This window comes from Stegodyphus dumicola, chromosome X2 (genome assembly GCF_044657685.1).
Source record: "Stegodyphus dumicola isolate Sdum_Otavi_A_Nest chromosome X2, ASM4465768v1".
Lineage (NCBI taxonomy): Eukaryota > Metazoa > Arthropoda > Arachnida > Araneae > Eresidae > Stegodyphus > Stegodyphus dumicola.
In genome coordinates, this window is record NC_140781.1 from 133,224,076 (window position 1) to 133,245,451 (window position 21,376).

Genomic DNA, 21,376 nt, shown 5'->3' on the forward strand with positions numbered 1-21,376 from the left:
GCGGAGATTGCTAGAAAACATAACAAGCCTCGTATATATATTAATCCCAAAGCGCATGTCTCAGAAGTTGAGCTCAAAGCTGAATTAAATGCTAAAGTTCCTCTCTCAAAACTTAAGGTTGGCATTGAGAGAATTATTAAAACCCGCCGAGGTGGTTTAGAGGTGGTGTGTAACTCTAATGATGACGCCAATGTCCTTGAAAAAGAAATCCAAAACCAGGACATCCCAGCGGAGATTAGCCGTCCCCGCCGGCACAGACCTCGATGCGCAGTTCATGACCTGCCCGAATCCATCAAGCCAGAGGATGTCGTTGCCGAAATCAGTGGTGCCACTGGCATGCCCAGTAACATCTTCAAGCCTCTCCATCGACTTAGAGAGCGCCGTAAAGGGCACGTTAAGTGGATCTTTGAGTGCGAGCCCCGAGGCTTCTGTGCACTCATGCAACAACACAAGATCTTCCTCGGCTGGCAGGCACATAGAGTCTCGGAACACATTGGAATTAACAGATGCTTCCGATGCCAGCAGTTCGGTCATCTACAAGCCAACTGCAAGAGTCGAAAACAATTTTGTTCCTACTGTGCTGAGGAGCACGGCATTCGGGACTGTACAGCGCAAAATCCACTGTGTATCAACTGCAGTGATGCCAATGCTCGATTCGGAACTGGTTTCGACTACGACCATCCTGCCTACGACTCAGCCTGTATCCAGTACCAACGTCGTGTGCAATCCATCCGAGATAAGACAAACTATGAGTACTAATAATCAGTCCTTGCCTTCTATTGGAAATGCATCGGCTGATACTATAAACATGGATTTTATCCGCAGTGGACTTTCAATTAAATGTATACAGATCAATCTTCAACACGCTAAGGCTGCTGTTGCTCAACTTACGCATTACGCAGTAGAACGTGAGGCTGATCTCATCTTTGTTCAGGAGCCTTATATTAAGGACGGACTTGCTGTGGGTTTCCCGCTTCAGTGGTCTATCTTTCAAGCAGGCGATTTGGAGAAACCACCCAGGACCATCATTATCAATTGCAACAAGGATTGGAAACCGACAGTCGTCGCAGCCAATAGGGACAATGTAGCCATTCTTCTTGATGTACAGGAAACCTCCATGCTTTTTATTTCACAATATTCATCTCCATCCGAGTCCATTCTTCCTTCATTGACTTTTCTATCAACTACTCTACAGCGCATTAAAATCCCTCTTCAGTTTATTGTGGGTGATTATAACGCCCATAATACAACTTGGGGTTATGCTTCAACGGATGAAAAAGGCAGTTCTTTGGAGGATTTTCTATCAGCACATCATTTAATTCTGCATAACTCAATTGATGCCCCTCCAAATTTCGACAGAATACATTCACGTGGATGGCCGGATCTGACTATTAGTTCCACTTCTGCGGCTTCTCTCCTCCAGAACTGGACAGTTGAAGATGAAATAAGTCTTAGCGACCATCGCTATATTACATTTACAATAGCTCAGCCTACAACCATTCAAATTATTCGACGCTACAATCTGCCAGGGAAACGGATACGTGCCTTTACTGATCGTGTGAAAGCATTAGTAAATGATCTCGATGGTCAACTTTCTTCAGCCAATACTCGCGCTGATTTGGAGAATTTCACGGTTGTTCTACAGAAGGGTCTTCAACAAATCTGTAATGATCTTTTACCACAACGCCATGCCAAAAAGCTTAATAATATACAATGGTGGAACAGTGAACTTCGTTCCCAGCAGAAGAAATGCCGCGCTTTACGACGGCGAATCAAATATGAGCGACGAATGCATCTACCACCAACTTCGCTCCCTCTATATCAACAGGAGAGAGCAAAATATAAACGTTCAATTTTACAAGCGAAATTGAATTCCTGGCATGCCTTCTGTACCGAAACGCATGATACATATGGAATTCATCATAATGACAGGCAAATTATTCAAACCTGCTCAATTATTTCTTCCTCTTGGCTCAACAGCCTCACAAGATTTTACCAAAGATACTCTGACTCATATCTTGGATACTGTTTTTGGACCGTCTGATCTCTATGAGGGTACTTCCCATCACTCATCGATATCTGAAGAAAAGCTCTCATCCACTGCGTCTCCGGACAAAGAAATTACTTTAAAGGAATTAAAATTCATTGTTGCCCATTTGCCGAAACGGAAAGCTCCAGGCCCGGATGGCATTGACTATGCCATCGTCAAAACTGCTATCTTGGCCTCACCAGTATTTTTTGTTATATTTTTCAACAAGTTATTGGCAACTGGTACTTTTCCTAGGTCTTTTAAAATAGGCCAGGTTGTCTTGTTTTTAAAGAAGGATAGAAACCCGACTGAGGCTACTTCATTTCGACCCATTTGCCTACTTCCAGCGCTTGGGAAAATTTTTGAGAAGATACTGATGACTCGTCTGCGTTTTTATCTACATCAGCACCAAATTATTAGTTCTCGACAATATGGCTTTCGGCCCGGTTCATCTACATTACATGCACTGCATGATATCACACAAGACATCCTGAATAATAAATTCTCTGGCTACCACACCGCATTAGTAAGCTTAGATCTTAAAAGCGCATTCGACAGTTTGTGGTGGGTAGCTATTAAGCAAGCTCTTGTAAACTCCAATTGTCCGAGTAATATTTATAAAGTTTTAGAACACTATTTGCAAGACAGACGTCTTATTGCAGTACATCCAGCGAGAATTATCGAAAAAGTACAGACAAGAGGATGCCCGCAAGGTTCTTGCGCAGGTCCTCAACTCTGGAACCTCACTTTTAATAAGATCCTTCAAGCTCCCTGGCCTGATCATACGCATATATATGCGTATGCCGATGATGTGGCTCTTGTTATCCGGGGACATTCTCGCGAAGTTTTACAGCAAAATTGCAACGAGTCTCTTCAACTCTTTCAACAGCACTGTGATGATCTGAAATTGATTATTGCTGAAAACAAATCCAAGGTACTTCTTGTACCTAAGAAAGGAGGTTCCTTGGTCAGGCGACCAAGAATTGTCCTCAATAGCCACAGGTTGCAAATCCTCAGAGAAATCAAATATTTGGGAGTTATCATTGATGATAAGTTAACCTGGATCCCACATATTCTGTCCATTAAAAAACGGACACAGATGATTGCCAAACAGCTTCGTTATCTTCAGGGATATCGATGGGGATTAAACCACCATATCCAAAAAATTCTATATACTACTGTCACAGAAAAGATTGTTACTTACGCCGCTGCTGTTTGGCCACTCCCCATGCAGGGGAGAAAAGTCAAACATCTTTCAACCATCCAATGCCCTTTTGCCCTGAGTATAACTCGGGCATATATTACAACTTCTTCGGACTCACTAAATGTTCTAGCCGGTCTACTCCCTCTTCATATTAGAACTGAGGAAGAGGCTGTTCGTCAGTTACTTGTGCAACTACGCAGGCCTATCACATTTGATGGAGAACATTATTTGCCTGATGACTATGAAGCAAAACTGAAACCTTTTAGTATTCATCCAGCAGACTATGGGGTTGGAGTTAGGCTCCATATTCCACCATCAGTGTTTCGTAATTCTTCAAGCCACGTGATATATACTGATGGATCAAAGATAGATGATAACGTAGGAAGCGCTTTTGTTGTTTTTCGTGATAATCTTCCTCTAGCCCACTGGAAGGGACATTTATCCATGCAGAATAGTGTTTTTCAAGGGGAAGCAGTGGCGATAGCACGCGCTATCCGCTACTTGCTGACTCAGAATATAACACACGCGACAATCAATTCTGATAGCCTTTCTGTCTTCCACGCCATTGGCAATCCTGAGCATTCCTCTCCAATTATACGAGACATTCAACAGGACTTACGTGCTTCTCCGTCTTTTACTATTCATATTGCTTGGGTTAAAGCGCATGTGGGAGAATATGGTAACGAACTTGCAGATGCCTATGCCAAGGAGGCGGCTTCTGGTGATGCTGATGAGAATATATCCATTCCTTGGCCACATTCTTTTCTCAAGCAAACTTTACGTCTTCGAGCAATTAGTAAGTGGCAAGAGGAATGGGACAATAGCTTCACCGGTCGACGTACTTTCTACCATCTTTCATATGTGTCGACAGATCGCTGCTGTGGCAATGCCCATCTTTCCCGTTACATTTCGGGGCATGGACCTTTTCCTGAATTCTTCGCACGCTTTGGCATAAGTGATACCAATGTCTGCAGTTGTGGTGAACTCGGCTCTCCGGAGCACTATTTAGCCAATTGTCCCCTGACAGAAGGCCTACACATACGATTTCCTACGCAAAATCGTCAGGCATTTTGCAAACTCTTAGTTAAGCAAAGACACCTGATCCGCAAACTAAATTGCGTAATGGAGAAAGTTTCCAGCATTGGGCTTGACCTATGTCAAGTTTAATCTAAATGATTTACAGGAAATATATTAACCATGTACTATCTGCTTTTTGTAGCTAGACTGTTAATAACAAATGAAATATAAGTTTGACTGCATCACGTTAGTTTGTGTGTATCGAACTCCATCTATCACCTTTTCAGGTTTGTTAGAAATTTTTATTTTTATTTTTATTTATTTATTTATATATATATATATATATATATATATGTTTAAGCTATGCCTTTACATAGTTCTCACGTTGGTTTGATTGTACTGTACTCTTCTATCGATAGTATGCTTTTCTTATTAAGTTGATTGTCTATAAGACAATCATTATTTTAATCATTGTATCATGCTTACAAGTATCTTCATTCAGTATAGTATTATTAGTAAATTATGTTGGTATGTTGTATTGTAATGTATAGTGAGTCTTTGTACTATAACAGAAATTGTAAATGTTTATTTGATGGCATCATGTTAATCTAATTACATTGAAATCTGTCTCATGTTGTAAGAATCTGTCTACTTTTTATTTAGTACACAATTTCAATATCATTGTTTCTTGTCTCATGTTAGCTATTTTCATTCTTAAGTCAGCAAGTATAGCATTATCAGTAAATAATTCTAGTCGATCTGCAAATATCGCATTCAGTCAGTAATATAGTTCTGTCGGTACTATAGTTATTGTTGACAATATGGATAGTTTCAGTCAGCAAGTATAGCTTTTTCCGCAAATTCTTCTTTATTTGTATGCAACTTTCTGTCTTTGTATATGTTTTATTTAACTATTGCATATTTGAGCCTAGTATTTTACAGATGACTTGTTTGTTTGTTCCGTACTCTCCTACTGTTCATATGCTATGCATTTTTTATTTATTTATTTATTTATTTATTTATTTATTTTATTTATTTATTTATTTATTTTATTTTATTTTATTTTATTTTTTTTTACCTTCCAAACTGTGTATCATTGCAAATTATGTATTCATTTCAATTATGTATTATTGCAAATTTTGTATTCATTTCAAATTATGTATCTGTTTGCTAATATCAATAAACGACTGGGATCACGTAGTGGGGAGACGGCGCTAAACCAATTAACCAAATGGTAAGGGCGTGGTGCCCGTCTTCCCCGTTCCTAAATCCTAAATCCTATTGTTGAGTGTAATTAATTTTGCAGATGTGAATTTTCTTCACAGTTATTTCCTTGAAAACTCCATGCAGTTCTGGCAATTATGATTGTTTTCGTACGTAATTCTTGAATATGTGGGACCCAGGTTAGTCCCTCATCCCACGTCAGTTCGAGATATTTAAAGGTATAGACTACTTTTATATTTCTCCCTTGAAGTTTGATACAGTGGTGTCTTGAACGATTTGAGCGTGGTTTAGAAATAACCAGAACAGGGGACTTCTCTGTGGATATTTTAAGCTACAAACTGTGGCAGAGTTTCTCAGATAGGGTTCAGACAGTAGTATCGTGTTTTTATAATTCATAGAGCCGCATGGTTGGCATAGACTAAAATGGGGGAGAAATGGGTCGGTTATCTTCCAGCACCTAGTCCTAAAATTTCAGAGGAGAGGGCTCACACAGGAGACCTGGGGGGAAGCTTTTTCTTTGGACTTGAACAGCTGCGCCGATGTTATGAGCGATAATCAGTCAACAATCGATTAGATAATTGCCAAAAATATTGTATAAATTAATTGAACACCGAGACTTTCTGAGGGCTAGTTTAATAGCAGACCACCAGAGAATATCAAATGTACTCAGTAACTCTATGAAAAGGAATGATGTGCACATTTTACAGCTTCCGTTAATTTGAATTTGCTTGCGTACTTTCTCTATAGGGTATATAGTTGATAATCCTGCACGAAATCCAAATTGTTTTGTCTGAGAATATTATTACTACACAGATAATATTTCAATCGGTTAGTAAGAAGCTTTTCATTGATTTTTCTGAGTGCCGAACGAAGAGAAGTAGGGGGAGAGAGGGCTTACATCTTGAGAATCCTTATGTTTCAAGAAACGGAACTAGTTGTCCTGTCTTGAATGCTTTGGGGAATAATTGATAATTGTCATCCATGTGGATCTGGGGCTTTTTTGTTTGGAAGCATTCTAAAAACCTGTTTAAACTTCTTGTCCGTGAAGGGTATATCATTTTACATTGATGGAATGGTAGTATTCTCTCGTTTAAGGCTCTGGGCAGCGGTATCTTCACGTGGACCATCTTCCAGGAAAACTGTATTTAAAATGATGTTTGCTGTGTTTTGTCCATAGCTCACATAATTTGAAGCAGCAGCGTGGCTCGAATGCCACGTGGCATAGAAAAATTTGATACTATTTTATGTAGGATGCTATGGGAATTTAAACTGTTTGTACAGAAATGATTATCGGCTGATGGTTTTTGCTGGGATAATTTCTGTTTTGTATTTTACCCGTTCTGTTCGGAATATAGTAAGATAATGAAGCTTATTAGTATCGCCCTGTGCAGTTATTATTCGTTTTTGTAGTGCTCTACATTTCTGTCTCTGTTGACGAAACGTCTCCATCCAACGTAATATGACCTGAAGCTTTTTGACTGTACAGGCAGGAGGACTCTAGGTTACACAGGGTTTCTTCCTCTGACTCTACGTTCCTCGTAACAACTACTTACAACAGTGGGAATTGCACGTCACTCAGTGTTCCAAAGAGGTGCATACTTGGAGGCCTCTTGCTCATTCTCTGTCATTGAAAACTTTGCCATCCACACGCATACCCAGCGCTGCTTTGCAACCGTATATAACAGGAAACCTTCTGACGTCACCGCTTCTGATGCGACATGATATGTGAAAATAATATTTTCAAGTGATTTATTTTGCTGCTTTAAAGTTTATATCTTCTGATGATTCTTGTAGTAGTCCTTAGTCACGTAAAGTAGTATTGCTTTGTTCTTGCGAAACATACATTTGTTGCGATGAAACAGGAATAAGAGACTGTACTGGAAAATCATTACTACTACATTAGTCACAATGACTCTGACCCCTCGGCACACCTGTGTGGCGCAACTCGTTAGGTACTTTATATTTACGACATATTGTGATTCTGATATATGCTGAAACTGCATTGCGACACCACCGTTCTGATGGGCTTAGTGGTATTTTTCAATTTGTAAATTTAGCCTACAGCTCAGCTCGGCCAATACTACGATTTTGTAAATGCACTGTACAGGAAATTTAATATATTAATGATAACGAACAGATTGCGACTAATGTATCGTTAAATTCCTTTATCTGAATTACATATTTCTGACCCCAACATTTCGCTTTTCTATACATTTTGGGATCTCGACCCAGAATTCAAGAAACGCTGATTTACATGATGTTAATTTGACAGAATTTAAGTAACGAAATTTTCATGTCCGTTGCAAAAATTGCTTCTTGCGAGATGTGACTTTAAATGCACGCTATTTAGTGCTTTGTAAAAATTGCAGAGATATGAGTCAGGTATCTCACTTGGGAAAGCAACTGTTTCCTAGAAACTTGAAAATTTTTCAAGAAACTTATGAAGACGCAACTAAGAAACCCTATTGTTATTTGTTCATTGATCTGCGCGCCGATACACCAGAAGAATTACGTTTGCGCATAAATATTTTACCTCATCAAACGTAATACGTATATCAACCTAAGCATCACCCTTCATGGAGACTTTTCTGTTAGAGAGAAGTCCGGGTAGGAGGATCCGTGTTGTGATGAAATCTTGAACGTTGTGATTGGAAGCGAAACTTGGAATGTTTTTTAGAGATCGGACATTTTGGAAAAAAACGAATTGGAGAAAAGTTTTTGTCTGGAGAAATCTCTGACTCAGAATAAAAAAAATTAAAAAAAACCTCTTTCTTTTTATTCATTTTTAATGATTACGAAGTTCGAAATTCTAGCTGTCTAAAATCAGTCCGATAACTGCTATTATCGCGCAGCTATCGAGCTGCAATTATCGTGCATATCCGTTTCAAAACTAAGTTTGAGATGTGTTCGACATCAACGAATACATCGCAAATTTGGGCAATCTGAAAGCAAGCGTTATGTTTCATACCCACAGCATTTCGGTGTTAAAAAATTCTGATCTGTTGCAGAATATATGGTTTCAAGCTGTAAACGAAAGAGAAGACAGCAAACCGAACATCACAGCTCTTCATTGTTAATAAATCTCCACTTTTTTATACAGAGGAATATGTTGGAACTACTCTCTTTCATAGCCAAGCAAAACTCCATTTCATCAACTGTATTTACCAAGAAAGTGAATCCATTCTAATAGACAGTTTTTTCCTCAGAGCATATTAAAATGTTAGAATTTAATAATGTTAATAATGCTGAGAATTTGCGTTAAATAAATACATATTTATTAATTTCCTTCCGTTAAATTAAGAGTCTAGTTAGCTTTGTATATTAACTGTTATTTGACAATGATTATTATCATATTGGGTTAATTTAAGAAACTTTCCCAACAGATGATGCTTTGCCTTTAGTTACAGTTGACGCTCTTTATAACGACCGCTAGAATTCTGACGTTATAAACAACATTCGGTGCAAAGAAAATAAATCTAATGTTATATCAGTCGTAGATATAACACTCAAGTTTTTTAAATGAGGTATTCGCTACAAAGAGCAGTCGTCATAATGAGTTTCGACTGTAAATTCGATTCGAAATAATTCTCCGATATTGTGTTGGAACATCCAAGGTAAGATACATAATCATCTTTCTTTTAACTTCAGCTCCATCTCTCCAATGCGACTCACGCATACCTGTACACTAGTGATCTTGAAACAGAAGGCACTTACGGATGCGAAGTGTCGACAGAAGTGCCATCATTCAGGACGATTAAAGCAGGGAAGGAGCTCAGAGTTCATGGTTAGTATGATTATGGAGATTATTTTCATATTCAGTTTGCATTTCTGAAAGTAAACGAGCATTAAAGAGATTTGTAACTTGAGAAAGATGTTGATATGACTTTCCCCTTGATTTTGAGGCTCTGAAATATTAGAAGACAATTTTGTTAATTTAACTTTATTTAAATTACTGTACGAAACTGAAATTTAAAGGGAGTCTTACACAGAAATTATTTTTAAAGTTGGAAATATTACTTTTTCGTTTAATAGACGACTTACTTTTTCACAAAAGCAATTAATTTTTTAATGAGCTTTTAAAATTTCAGTGACTGCTCAATGTTTAATGAGACATTTCTTTGAAATGTTAAATTGCACATTGTACGTAGACGCATTGACTCAGTGTAATTTAATTTGTTAATGAGATATTTCAATGAAATGTTAAATTGCACTTTGTACGTAGTGTTTAAAAAGAGAAAGGAGACTTGATTTGTATGCAAAGTTTTTGTCTTACGGTCGAACATGCACTGTACCCCTAAGTTATGTCATATGAAATAATGAACCTTTACCAATGTATCAGTCAAAATAAGAGAAATGGTATTTTGTTGAGCTGTTGTTCAAGGTATGTCAAGTTTCCGAATTTGACCCCATGTGTCATTCGCAACAAATACTATGTCTGTTTCCGCCCTTCCTCCACACTAAAATAAATTTTGCTCACAAATAATTACAATAATGCATTCCATAGCTATTTTGAAGTTTAAACGCACGTGGTATGTTTGTAGCTTTAATGCTTGACGACTGTTAGTATGCGATAGAAAAAATAATAGTTTTATAAGCAAGTAAATATGATTTAATTGTAAAGCACCAATTGTTAAAACTTCAAATTTATATATTTCTGTAGTTAAAAGCAGTTTTAACAACGAAGAAGCTTACGCACGCGTACATTCAGAAATGTTAAAGCATTTTTACTTATTTGAAAACAATTATCAGGGATTTTTCATAAATTGGAATTTTTTCTGTGGATCTAATATCTATGTTAATCCCAATTGACGAAGGTAAGCCTTTCCTACAGTACTAATTTATATATTCATTCATCAAGTTTATAATGCTGGATGAAGTTTAACTTAAGTAATTAAAGCCATTTTTACATTTCATTTTTACTTTTATCAGGATATTAAACGGCAATGGCAGAGAAATATTTATATAATATTTAAAATTACGTATTCTTAAAAATCTACTAGATATTCACTGAGCCATTAAAATTATTTGTAAATTTCTAGGAAAGTGAGTACTACTTAAACATTTAAATCAATACATGCAATATGAAACTATCCTTCTTCATACATCATATGTTCTACCTGCATTAGAGGAAGGCTGTCTTTATAGAAGTGAATATTTATTTAACTTGCATTTGCAAATGATGAAGCAGAGTTATAGGATAAAGCAAATAACCTGAGTTTTATTACCTTGATTCAAAATTATTTGTATTTAAATTATACACGTGGAAAAATACATGCAAGTCAAATGTACTCAGGGCTAAGCAAGATTGTCAAAATGTGTAAACCTATCTGAGACTGCTACTGTGTAGTCGATTAAGCCACTCAAATGCAGGTATACGAACGTAATACACAGGTTGAAGGCGTAGTTATGAGTTCATGTTACAAACTCCACCAGTTTTCTATTTTTGGTCCCCTTCATATAAACAAACAGCAATATATTTGACAACTAGTAAAACTTTAGATGTCACTTTAAATAAAAATTATTGACGTTTAACATTTTTATATAACATAGTATCAATTAATTTATGTTAATTCGGTTTTAATAAATTTTTAAAAAAGTTTCTTCTTTTTCCGTCAAAAATTAAAAAAAAGCAAATGAGCTTATTTTAATTTACGAATATTTAGGAGTATTCGTAAATTAAAATAAGCTAAAATATATGTGACGATATTCATCAGTGTATGTTTTCTAGTAGAGTGTCATATTTTAAAAAAGAAAGTAAAACATACACGATCTTTATTCTAGGAAGCATCTGAAAATTTTGTGATAAATCTTTCTAAACCTTTTCTCTCAGTATTTCTTTTTTTATTTATTCTGAAGAATTAAAAAAAATGTCTCAATAAATGTGTACAAACAAAATCATTTTTTTCATATTTTAACAAATGTAAAATTTGTTTTGTATATGTAGTGAAGAAATATTGGGTTATCGGGAAACTTCTGGCAGTCTTAGGAGTATTTCATGCTCATGCATTTTCTACGAAAACAATTTGATGAGTGAGAAGAGTAAGTATTATCCGTATCATTAACTACTGTCAATGTCCAGGGGGAATTCTGTGTCACATCGCTGTAGAATTAACCTATCTTAGCGGCAACAAAATTTGCCAGCTACTCATTTACACCAGCTTCGTTTCTGAAGACCTGTCTGTCAAGAAAGAAGCAAAACAAACGGAAGAAAGAATAATTGGGTACTCAATGATGGAATATATGAGAATAAATCGAAACATGCATTCCAGTTTAAGTACCTTTTGGCGGCTCCTCGATCCACATGCAGTCTTGCTTTGTCTGAATCGCTCAGCATCTCAAAGAACTATCAACACTATGCTATATTATAGTTTGGTGAAATGTTAATACAGTCAAATCAGTTGCTAAAGGATTTCGTTGCGTAAACCGAACCAAACACTTAAGCGGTATCCTTGGTTAACCCGGGTTTGATCGCGCTGGGTGTGTCATACTCACCCCCTCCGTTTTTTCCATAGAGGTAAGAAAGGAGTACTTCCTACCTCCATGGTTTTTTCACTGTTTCTCTCCAACCTTTGTTTTTAAAAATGGATGATTTTTCTTGTAGCTGCCCCCCAAGGCCATAACATTGAAAGGGAAGAATAAGGGAAAGAGTTCTAAAAATAGATATCTTGTAGTCGCCACTCCAGGGTATGTCACACCCAGCGCGAGCATTACTGTTATAATTCTGAGTACTGGTAGACGCATTGAAATCGTACTCTCATTATGGCGCGTTTTCGAAGTTATAATGAAGAAATGCGAAATTTAAGAAATTTACTTGATACTGTTTCTGAGGGTGAAGAAAGTCTTGAGGAAGGTAATGAGTTTTCCGATGATGAAGAAGCGGATGATGAAGCAATTTACAGTGAACAGAAATCTTCGCCTGAAATAGAATCTGAATTAGAGGGCGATTATCTGATTCAAACGAAAAGTGACTATTTTATAGGACAGAATAATATAACAAACTGAAGTAAAATGAAATTCCGTGGAAATGTTAGAATTTCTGCTAAAAATATAATTTGTGGATGTCATGGATGAAATAGCTGCAATATATTCAACGGCTAAAAAAACAATTTGTTGGCCTACGGCTATTTAATAGTCCATGATGAATATTGCTGCAATAAATGCACGCATAATTTTGTTTTCAATAAAGAAACCACCTACTCGGCATCGAGCCCGACGCTCATTTCTAAAAACACTGCCATTTCAACTGATAGAAGATTATAAGAAGATAAGAAGTCAACAAACAATGTGCCTACAAAGCCTAAAAGTAAAACTGGGCAACAATGAGGCCGATGCATCTCCTGCTAAGAAGGTAAAGACGACATATAAAAAATGTGCTGAATGCGGCCAAAAAAAAGACATGAAAGGTTAGTTTGTCTGTGAAAAATGTGAAAAACTTGTATACATGGAATATATAATATGCATTTGCCGAAAATGTGCAAATTAAAGGTAAAATTTTTAATATGCGTTTAAAAATTTGTTTTCTCTTCCACGTTTTTGTTTTCTTATATTTTGTGCTGATTTAATGGTAAAATAGAGGAAGAAACAGCCCTGGTTATGTCATACCCAGCGCGAGCAATCCCGTTCGTTTTTCTCGCGCGAGTAATGCGGGGTTAAACTGATCCCTAGAGAGTTTGTCCTTTCCCATCCTAGTTGATACAGGCTTTGCTCTTTCATATGGGAATTCATCATTCCCAGACATCAATGTAGACAGGATAAGAGACCCAATTCTTTTTATTTATCCCTTGGGCGAAGTAGGAGGACGCTACATGTATATTCTCTTTATATTTCTGGCTTGCAGCATATAGAGTATGATATCAGTTTCCCTTCTAAAATGGAACAAGAATATATTCCTCAACAACGAAGATAATTCTCGAAGATAAGCAGAAATCATTCCATTTGTTCGATTTGGCAGGTTTTAACCATATGTTGAAATGAATAAATCTTGAACAATAGCGAAACGTATTTTGATTAATTTTCTCTGTGCATTAAATACATGAACTTCAGCTGAAAATTTATAACGTTCAATAACTTCTCTACTGTGTACTTTAAGTTACAGTTGAATGGGAAGAATCTTAAGAACTAGTAAGCGAATAATCGCTTGAGTTCGTGAGACAGTAATTAAAACTTGGAAAGGGTTAAAAGATTCTTTATTATTCAAATAAGATTTAACAGAATTCCGTCTTGGAGTTTTACAAAAAAGCCGACACTCGGGCTTGAACTTAGGAACTAAGAATTAAAACGTAACTAATCTTAACTAAAAAGATATAACCGACGCTATCAAGATTCTAACTGAGTTAGCCCCTTAACCCTAATTGACTGCGAAGCAATTAAGGGCCTAAAGTAGGGCCGAGCGTAATAATAGCTTAAAAGAGAGTAGCCTGAAAAGGCGGACACGTGGTAGCCAGAATCTTTGGTTATCTCTGACCAAGACAATAGAACTTCGCGGTTAAATACCACTGTTCCTCAATTTGCATTCAAACGTGATTCTAAAACTACGTTCTGGCCGAAAGTGGTAAGTTGAAATTAAGAAGCGATAGGACAGGAAGTTTAACTTAAAATTTAACTGTTAGCTAAATAAATATAATCCTTACAATTTGTTCATCGTTTTAATACCTCTTTCAGTGAGGTGTATTGCAGTAAATGAGATTTCTTTTAATAGGAACTGCGGAATAAAATTCAGAGAAAAATACTGGTTAAGAAATCAGAAAATACGAAAATTTTTTTTATTATTTGAATATTATTATGTGCTTAAAATGAGTAGTTTGTGAAAGAAAAAAAAAAGGCACTTTAATTTTTATTAGCAAATTTTAAGGTCGTGCCGTATCATATATAATTAAATTCGGGAAAAAGTGAATTAATTATTCTAAGATTGAAATGAATTTTTTAATTACACAGTAGTATATCTTTGTATTAAAAGTAACGGAAAAATCACAGAAGTAATACATTAGTTTCACAGAGATTCTTCTTTGCTCTTATTTGACATCGTTGGCTTTTGGAAAATGGTTAAGATTACAATTGTGATAAAATAGAAAATAAAAAAAATTAATGTTACTCTCGATCAGTACAAGAGAAGTAATTATGCTCGTTTAAGTCTTGATTTAAAAATTTTATAAAATTATTATAAATAAGTATCAATATTGCGCAACTGGAAAGATCCTTATGAAGGAAACTCATTAACTTTTAATTTATTTTTGTGCACTTTATTTATCAGGAGTCAACTTATTAACTTTTATTTAAAAAAGATTCCAAGGTCTACCCTTATTAATGATATTTTGTCAATGTTCAGAAATATCATTTTTCACGATCTTGTAATTTAGGCTGGCTTCTTCGAGAGTGTATTTCAATGACAGGAAAATTAGGGTAACGTAAAGACAAAAGTCTCAAGCTATAGTAATTCGTGGAATCCCTCAAGCCCATAGCAAGCCTTGAGCTTTCTTTCAGATAGCTAAATGAAAATGCTGCCTCATGTCTCGTCTAATTTATCACATACATGCTTAGTTGCTAGTATTATAATTTGACCATGATGTTCATATATAACAGTAGAAGCTTGTTTTATACCGTAATTTTACACGAATTACCAGCTGTTAAAGAATTATATATCAGTCTCACAAAATGTCGCTTTATAGAAGGAGATCCTTGTTCAGCTGATGTCTTCGTAGTTTGCTCCTCTTTTAAAAGATCGTAGCGGTTTCCTAGAGCTTCGTACATAACAGGAACAAGTTGTTGTGTTCCGTAAGTTTAACTAATTACCAACTGGGAAAGAAGCATGCTATATAAAACCCACAAAACGCATAACGTCTATTTATAGAGAGAGATCGTTTTTCGCTTCTCTTCATCAAAGTAAATAGAGATATTAGGTATTTTTTTAAAGCAGAAAAGCTGAAAAATGAGTAATGCTCTCACCGGGACTCGAAACACAGACCTCTCAAATACGCGCCAAGCGTGCTGACCACTACACCGCGAAGTCATGCAAAAACGACGGGAGAAATACCTTATAAGTTCATATCTGTTTCACTTTGATGTAGAGCCCCTTCTTCAGTTTCTTTGGCGATGGAATGTAGCAAGGTATTGGACAGAAGTTAACATAGCATTTTCACACTGTTTTTTCTGCATGTAATATGGATACGAGCCAGTTTCCCTTCGAAAGTCCTTCACTATGGCATCCCAAAACATAACGGATAGCCCTCGAGTGTTTTGCAGTAATCAAATAACCCAAGACGAAATGAAGGATTTGTGGGCGTTTAATTGCAATGATACCGTGTGTTTCTAATATCTATTGAGAGGGATTCTCAGTTATATCTTCTTTAATCTACAGCAAAGCAGTATCTTGAACCAAGCGAACTTTAAGCTAGATACTATCAGTTAGGAAGTCAAGTGAACCAATAGTTTTCACTTGATTCTTTCTCTTTACTTTTGTCAAATGAGCTTTTAATACAAAAACTCGACTTTTACATTGAGCTTGAAAGACAAAGAGCTTTCGAAAGAACATAAAAATTAATGATTAGTGTAAGAACATAAGTTTGACTTGAATGAACTTTAGTTTAAGCCTCTCTTTAAATTAAAGCTTTACTGGGAAATTTCTCATTTGCTCCAGTTAGATTTTCGCTAAGAACGAAAACGGACAGAAATATATCAGCAACTTAATCTACATATGTCTTTATTCTTCATAAATATTAAAATTATTTTTCCGAAATTTAGCAATTTAAATATATTTTTCTTGTGTAAGGTACTTTTCTGAACTCAAGAGTTTAAAATGCACTTACAGCCTTACACCTTTTTATTCATTTTACATACCGGTGTTCATATTAAGAATTGAAAAATATTTAGTGATGATTTTCTTGATGTTAAATATTAATATGTCTTAGAAGCTCATAGAAATTTTTGTACCATAATTTATACTAGAATAAATTATTAAAAAAACCCTATGATTATTAAGTTATCTTTAAGAATAAATATTATTATTGAGAAAAACAAAAGCATCAATTTTGGTTGTACGAAACATTTTTAGCTAAATTATTCCTTGCTTCTGTATGAGAAAGAGAGATATTTTTATATAAGAAAGAAATATTAAATGGAAATAACACTAGTTAACAGATGAAGGTAACTGATATATTTTCTCAAAATTGTCATAATATACCAATACATTTGCATATCATAACTTGTTACAAATTGTAGATTTTCCATGCATTCAAATTTAATTATGTTACTGTAGTTCAATGCGAATTAAAAATGCTTAAACATGTTCAGTTTAAGAAGTTTCTGCATTTTTATTGATGTTTATGTTTAAAATGCAAGTATATTTCAATACGGCATATTCGTATCAATATTCATTTAGTTCGAGCAACATTTAAATCTGCTTTTGGATGTTTTATTCAACATTTTACAAATGTATATTTTCAGTTATACCGGAGGAAGGACCTAAGATATTTGGAGTTCAGAAGAACTATAGAATTGGCGATGTAGTAAATGTAACATGTGCATTTGGTCCTTCTAAACCTCCAGCCAAGATCACTTGGTACATTAATGGAGAAGAGGTAAGTGATGACGTCAGCACATATAACTCTGTTAGTGAAAGTGACCGTTTTCGTTTAATGTTAGAAGAAAAACTGTTATGTTAATCAAATCAGTTTATATATACCCACCCTTTCTAAAGCTTCTTTTCACTCCGCTTTTTTGAATTCTCTACATTAGTAAGGGTATTCAGTAAACCAGAAAAATGCAAATAGGATTTTCATTTTTAAGAGAAAAGGCGTTCAGCCCTTGTTTGGTAGTAAGACGTTATAGGCAGCGACCGTTCTAAAGTAAAACTGTAGTGCTATTGGGTAGAGCCTCGAGAGATCCATTTAATATTAAGCCATCATTGCTAAACTATATTAATGTGAAATGTATCTCTGCTTTACCGGAATAATGTTTGTACACCAATTAACAACATATGGTTTTAATGTACCAGAAAACACTGAGACGCATTATAAGTCTGTTAAATTAATTCGATTGCGGAGAACGAAATTAAGACATTCAATATTCATTGAACTTCTCTGAGGTCCAGCAGACAAAAAGAATCTCGAAGGCAGCTCAACCTCTCTGAATATTTAAGCCTTAAGGTGCGATAGTTTTATCTTCTGATAATATATTAGGTACGGTTGACGTAAATCTAATGCCCGTAAATTGACACATAAGACGATCAACTCAAGTGGACATTTCAGAAATAACATAACAGTCAATAAATATTACCGTATGTAATTGGGTGTTGTTAACTACTAATGGCCAAAGGAACTGCACATAAAAGAAAACTAAAATGTTGTTTTAGATGCTGTCACGTTACTGTGGTAAATTCCGATAGCGATATGTAACGGATTAAAATCCTTCACATAAATTCCATATTCCAACCTATTTTCCATTCATTAAACAACTTTAGTAAACTAGACCTTCGTTTGACTTCGAATGACTTTATTATCAACTGAATAAAATAAAATAACTTGTTTCTTAACTGAATTTAGATTAAAGAATATTTATAGTTTTTCCCTTTTAATACTGATTCATATGTTTCACACTGATTCATATGCTTTAACATGATTCATACTGATTCATTTGTATAATTTTTAGTTTTGATAAGCGTTTCGTTAGCATGCTTTTATATATTGTTTCTGCTTAAATTAAATCTCCCCCACCACGAGTATAAATTCAACTAATTATAAAGGTTATATTTTTATTTAATTTATACATTTATGCATTTTAGACTGCCAAGTGAGCACAAAAGAAGGTTATGTAATTATGTGATTTGTGCGTTTAGGTCTGTAAATGTAAATATAGATCTCAAAGAAAGGGAATGCTAGAAGTGAAGAAATAGAAAAGCAAATAACTACTCATATTCATCCCCTGCACTTACTAAACCATATAACTCCAAAACGCGTAATATAATATTTTTGTTCTGTTGTCAGCTAAGAAAAATAACTGCATATAATTAGAAATTGCCGAAAGAATACATGATCTTCTGCCAGAAAATATCTTGAACTCATCTCACAGATATAAATTTATTTCTGTATTAATTATTTTATGCTTTAGAGTAAAAATTTATTCGATACTTTAATGTGTGGGAAAAGAAACGCATTAGAATAATATTTAATACTGAATTTCTCAGGCTAAAAATTCTCTACTCATTTTTCGCGATGGTTAATTAATCTAAGTTTATTGTTCAAATTAACTAAATTATGCAGAAAAGGCGTTACGCAAACTCCAAAAAATATTTAAATGTTAGATAATAGTAATTCTCACTGGAATTTAGATCACACGAATGATTCAACAGGGGAAAAAGGATTGCAAAATGTCATCAAATGCATTATGGATGAGGAAATGTATTTTCATAAGCATTCACGGAAAGACATGTTCATTTTTTTATTTACTGAGCTCTGTTAACTTTGATTGAATCAAAATATTTTTATAATGACGAGCTGTTATTTCTTAGTTTTTGCCTGAAAAAAGACAAATTAATTTTGATGAACAATTAAGATGTCCACGCTAAATTTTTGTCACTTATCGTATTTTTCAAATGGCAGCGTAAGAGCAGAAAAATGTCTTTTTCTCTGGTTGTGATTAATGTGGCAAAACTAAATTGCATAAAGCGGCAGAAGATTAATTTTTTTTGTTGAGTTGAAACATACATCATCGAAGAGTGCTTAAAATGTTTCTTCTTTTTTTTTTTTTTGGATACTTCTAGGCGCCAACAACGTATGTGCATCATAACCATCTCATGACTGGTGACTTAAAGATGAGCAAATCTAGACTTATTTTCTCTCTAGAACCAAAACGTTTATGGCAAGGTTCTTTGCGTGTGCGTTGTGCTGCTTCACTATCCCAAGTTCACGCAACGAGCAGCTTGGAGCTTATTGTTGGAGAAGGAACAACTGGAGCCGAATTTCAAAGAAGTGAGTAAATTGAAACTATGAAGGAAGAAGTATCATTGAATAATAGTGTTTAAAATTTAAGTAAAACATATATACGCATTTAAAGGTAAACTTAAATAAATCATATAGAGCTTGTTGACTAATGCTTTCTGTTTACTTGTAAAATAAAGAAAGAACTTTAAAGAAATATTTATATAGAACTCCTTACCGAAATTAAGTAACAGTGTTTAAACATGGAAAAATAAACAAAGCTTGTGTTTCAATATGCAGTTGTCCAGAAGTAATTTTTAACATGAGTGTTGGTGAGTGAAAGCATTTAATGCGTCCATTAAATATCACAAACATAAGGAATAAAATTTCACATGTTCAGGCTGAGATTGCTTGCAGGGTGTGCGAATTGTTCAACATGGCCGTTTCAAAACCTGTGGTCGATCCGCATGATTGACGTATTTGTGGACATAAAACTGTTTGTGAAAAAGATGTGAAAATTCTTTGATGAAGCATCTGCTACCAGATGCAACCAAAGCATCCGAAAGTACAATTATTTTTTTTCGGATGCTTAAATGTGCTGTATCTGTATCCAGGTTTCCGCTTGCGAAATAGCATTAAGAAGAACTGTCTTTGGAACCTCTGTAAAGAGCTCATCCAACTGAAAGACAATGTGCCCCCCTCATGTTGTCAGGCTCGTAAAACGAACGTTAAGCTTTGTTGACTAGGTGGCTCTGACTCTTAACTATTACATTTACCATAGAAGATGATGAAATATTTTGAATGTTTATTAAAAGAGATTGTGTTCATTAGAAGGCATGAGGTCGTTAAAGGTTTTAATCTGTGGTTTAATGTTAAATATCTAATGTGAAAATATTTATTCATTAGAAATTCTCTACTTCATTATGCATAGTTCTTCTATCTTTACTATCTTAAATAAGAAAGCTCTTAAAATATTTTTGTTAATTCGTTAGATATCTTTAAATGAAATGATTTTTATAAATATTTTGGCATTTAATGTATTTGTAATAATATTTATTATCTTACCCAGAACGTATACTGATGAAAAATATTTCTATGAATATGAAAATTATATGAAATTCTATTTCGCAAATTCTTTACACTTATTGCGAGTTATCCCATTAAAAAGTACGAAACGTTGGTCTTCCTGTTAGAAATCTCTTTTTACTATGCAGTTCTCCATGTGCCACCAGGACAAGAAGGCCCAGTTATTACAGGAGGCATGCCTCGTTACTACGTTGGAGATATTGTGGATGCCAATTGTTCATCTGCTAGGTCAGCTGAATTGCCACAACTCTCATGGCATATCAATGATGAAGAGGTAAGACAGGCTTGTTAAATCAAAAATGCATTATATCTGAGTAAGAAAATTATTTCTCGAGCAGTTAACAACTTTTAAATATGCATTAACATTTTGGAATACTTTTATATAATATTTTGTAATATCGTTAATCCCTATGAACCTAGATTAGAAAACGCTGACGAATCCTGAGTTTTAGTTTACATATGCAGATCTAAGGATCAGTGGACCTACTTATCAGTGGCTGAGTTATTAAATCCGTCTTAGGCAGCATGTTGCCGAAAATATACGCATATTTTTGGGCAGATATTACATTTGTTTCTCAACAGTGGGATTGGAGCTATGTTGCCTAAGGCACTACAAAAACTCTTCTCAAATTCAGCTCTCGACAATTGAAAGGGCTGAGTGTACATGAATTTTGTGCTTTTCTCCAACGCAACGTAAATATAAGGTCGACTAGTAAGGATTTATCACACTCCTTGTGAGCGTGCTGTCGTAGTGTAAGTAGTTATCACACATAGCTGGCAACTGAAAAATAGTGGAGAGGGCTTACTTGATTATCAAACTTTCCTGGTTCTGAAGAAAATTAAAAGCATCTGCACTGGAGCCAGAACTAGAATGTTGTAGATAACAACACATCACTACCTATATTT

General features: G+C 35.0%; 1 protein-coding gene across 3 annotated transcripts in view; it reads left to right on the top strand.

Annotated features, from left to right (window-relative positions):
* The window catches only part of LOC118182818 (synaptogenesis protein syg-2-like), a 437,413-nt gene that overhangs the window by 257,355 nt on the left and 158,682 nt on the right, over positions 1–21,376 (top strand). For all 3 annotated transcript variants that reach the window (XM_035352205.2, XM_035352207.2, XM_035352204.2), the window contains exons 3-6: positions 9,123–9,258; positions 16,914–17,047; positions 19,228–19,435; positions 20,599–20,744. In XM_035352205.2, the coding sequence (XP_035208096.1) occupies positions 9,123–9,258; positions 16,914–17,047; positions 19,228–19,435; positions 20,599–20,744 (624 nt within the window). The remainder of the gene's footprint in view (positions 1–9,122; positions 9,259–16,913; positions 17,048–19,227; positions 19,436–20,598; positions 20,745–21,376) is intronic.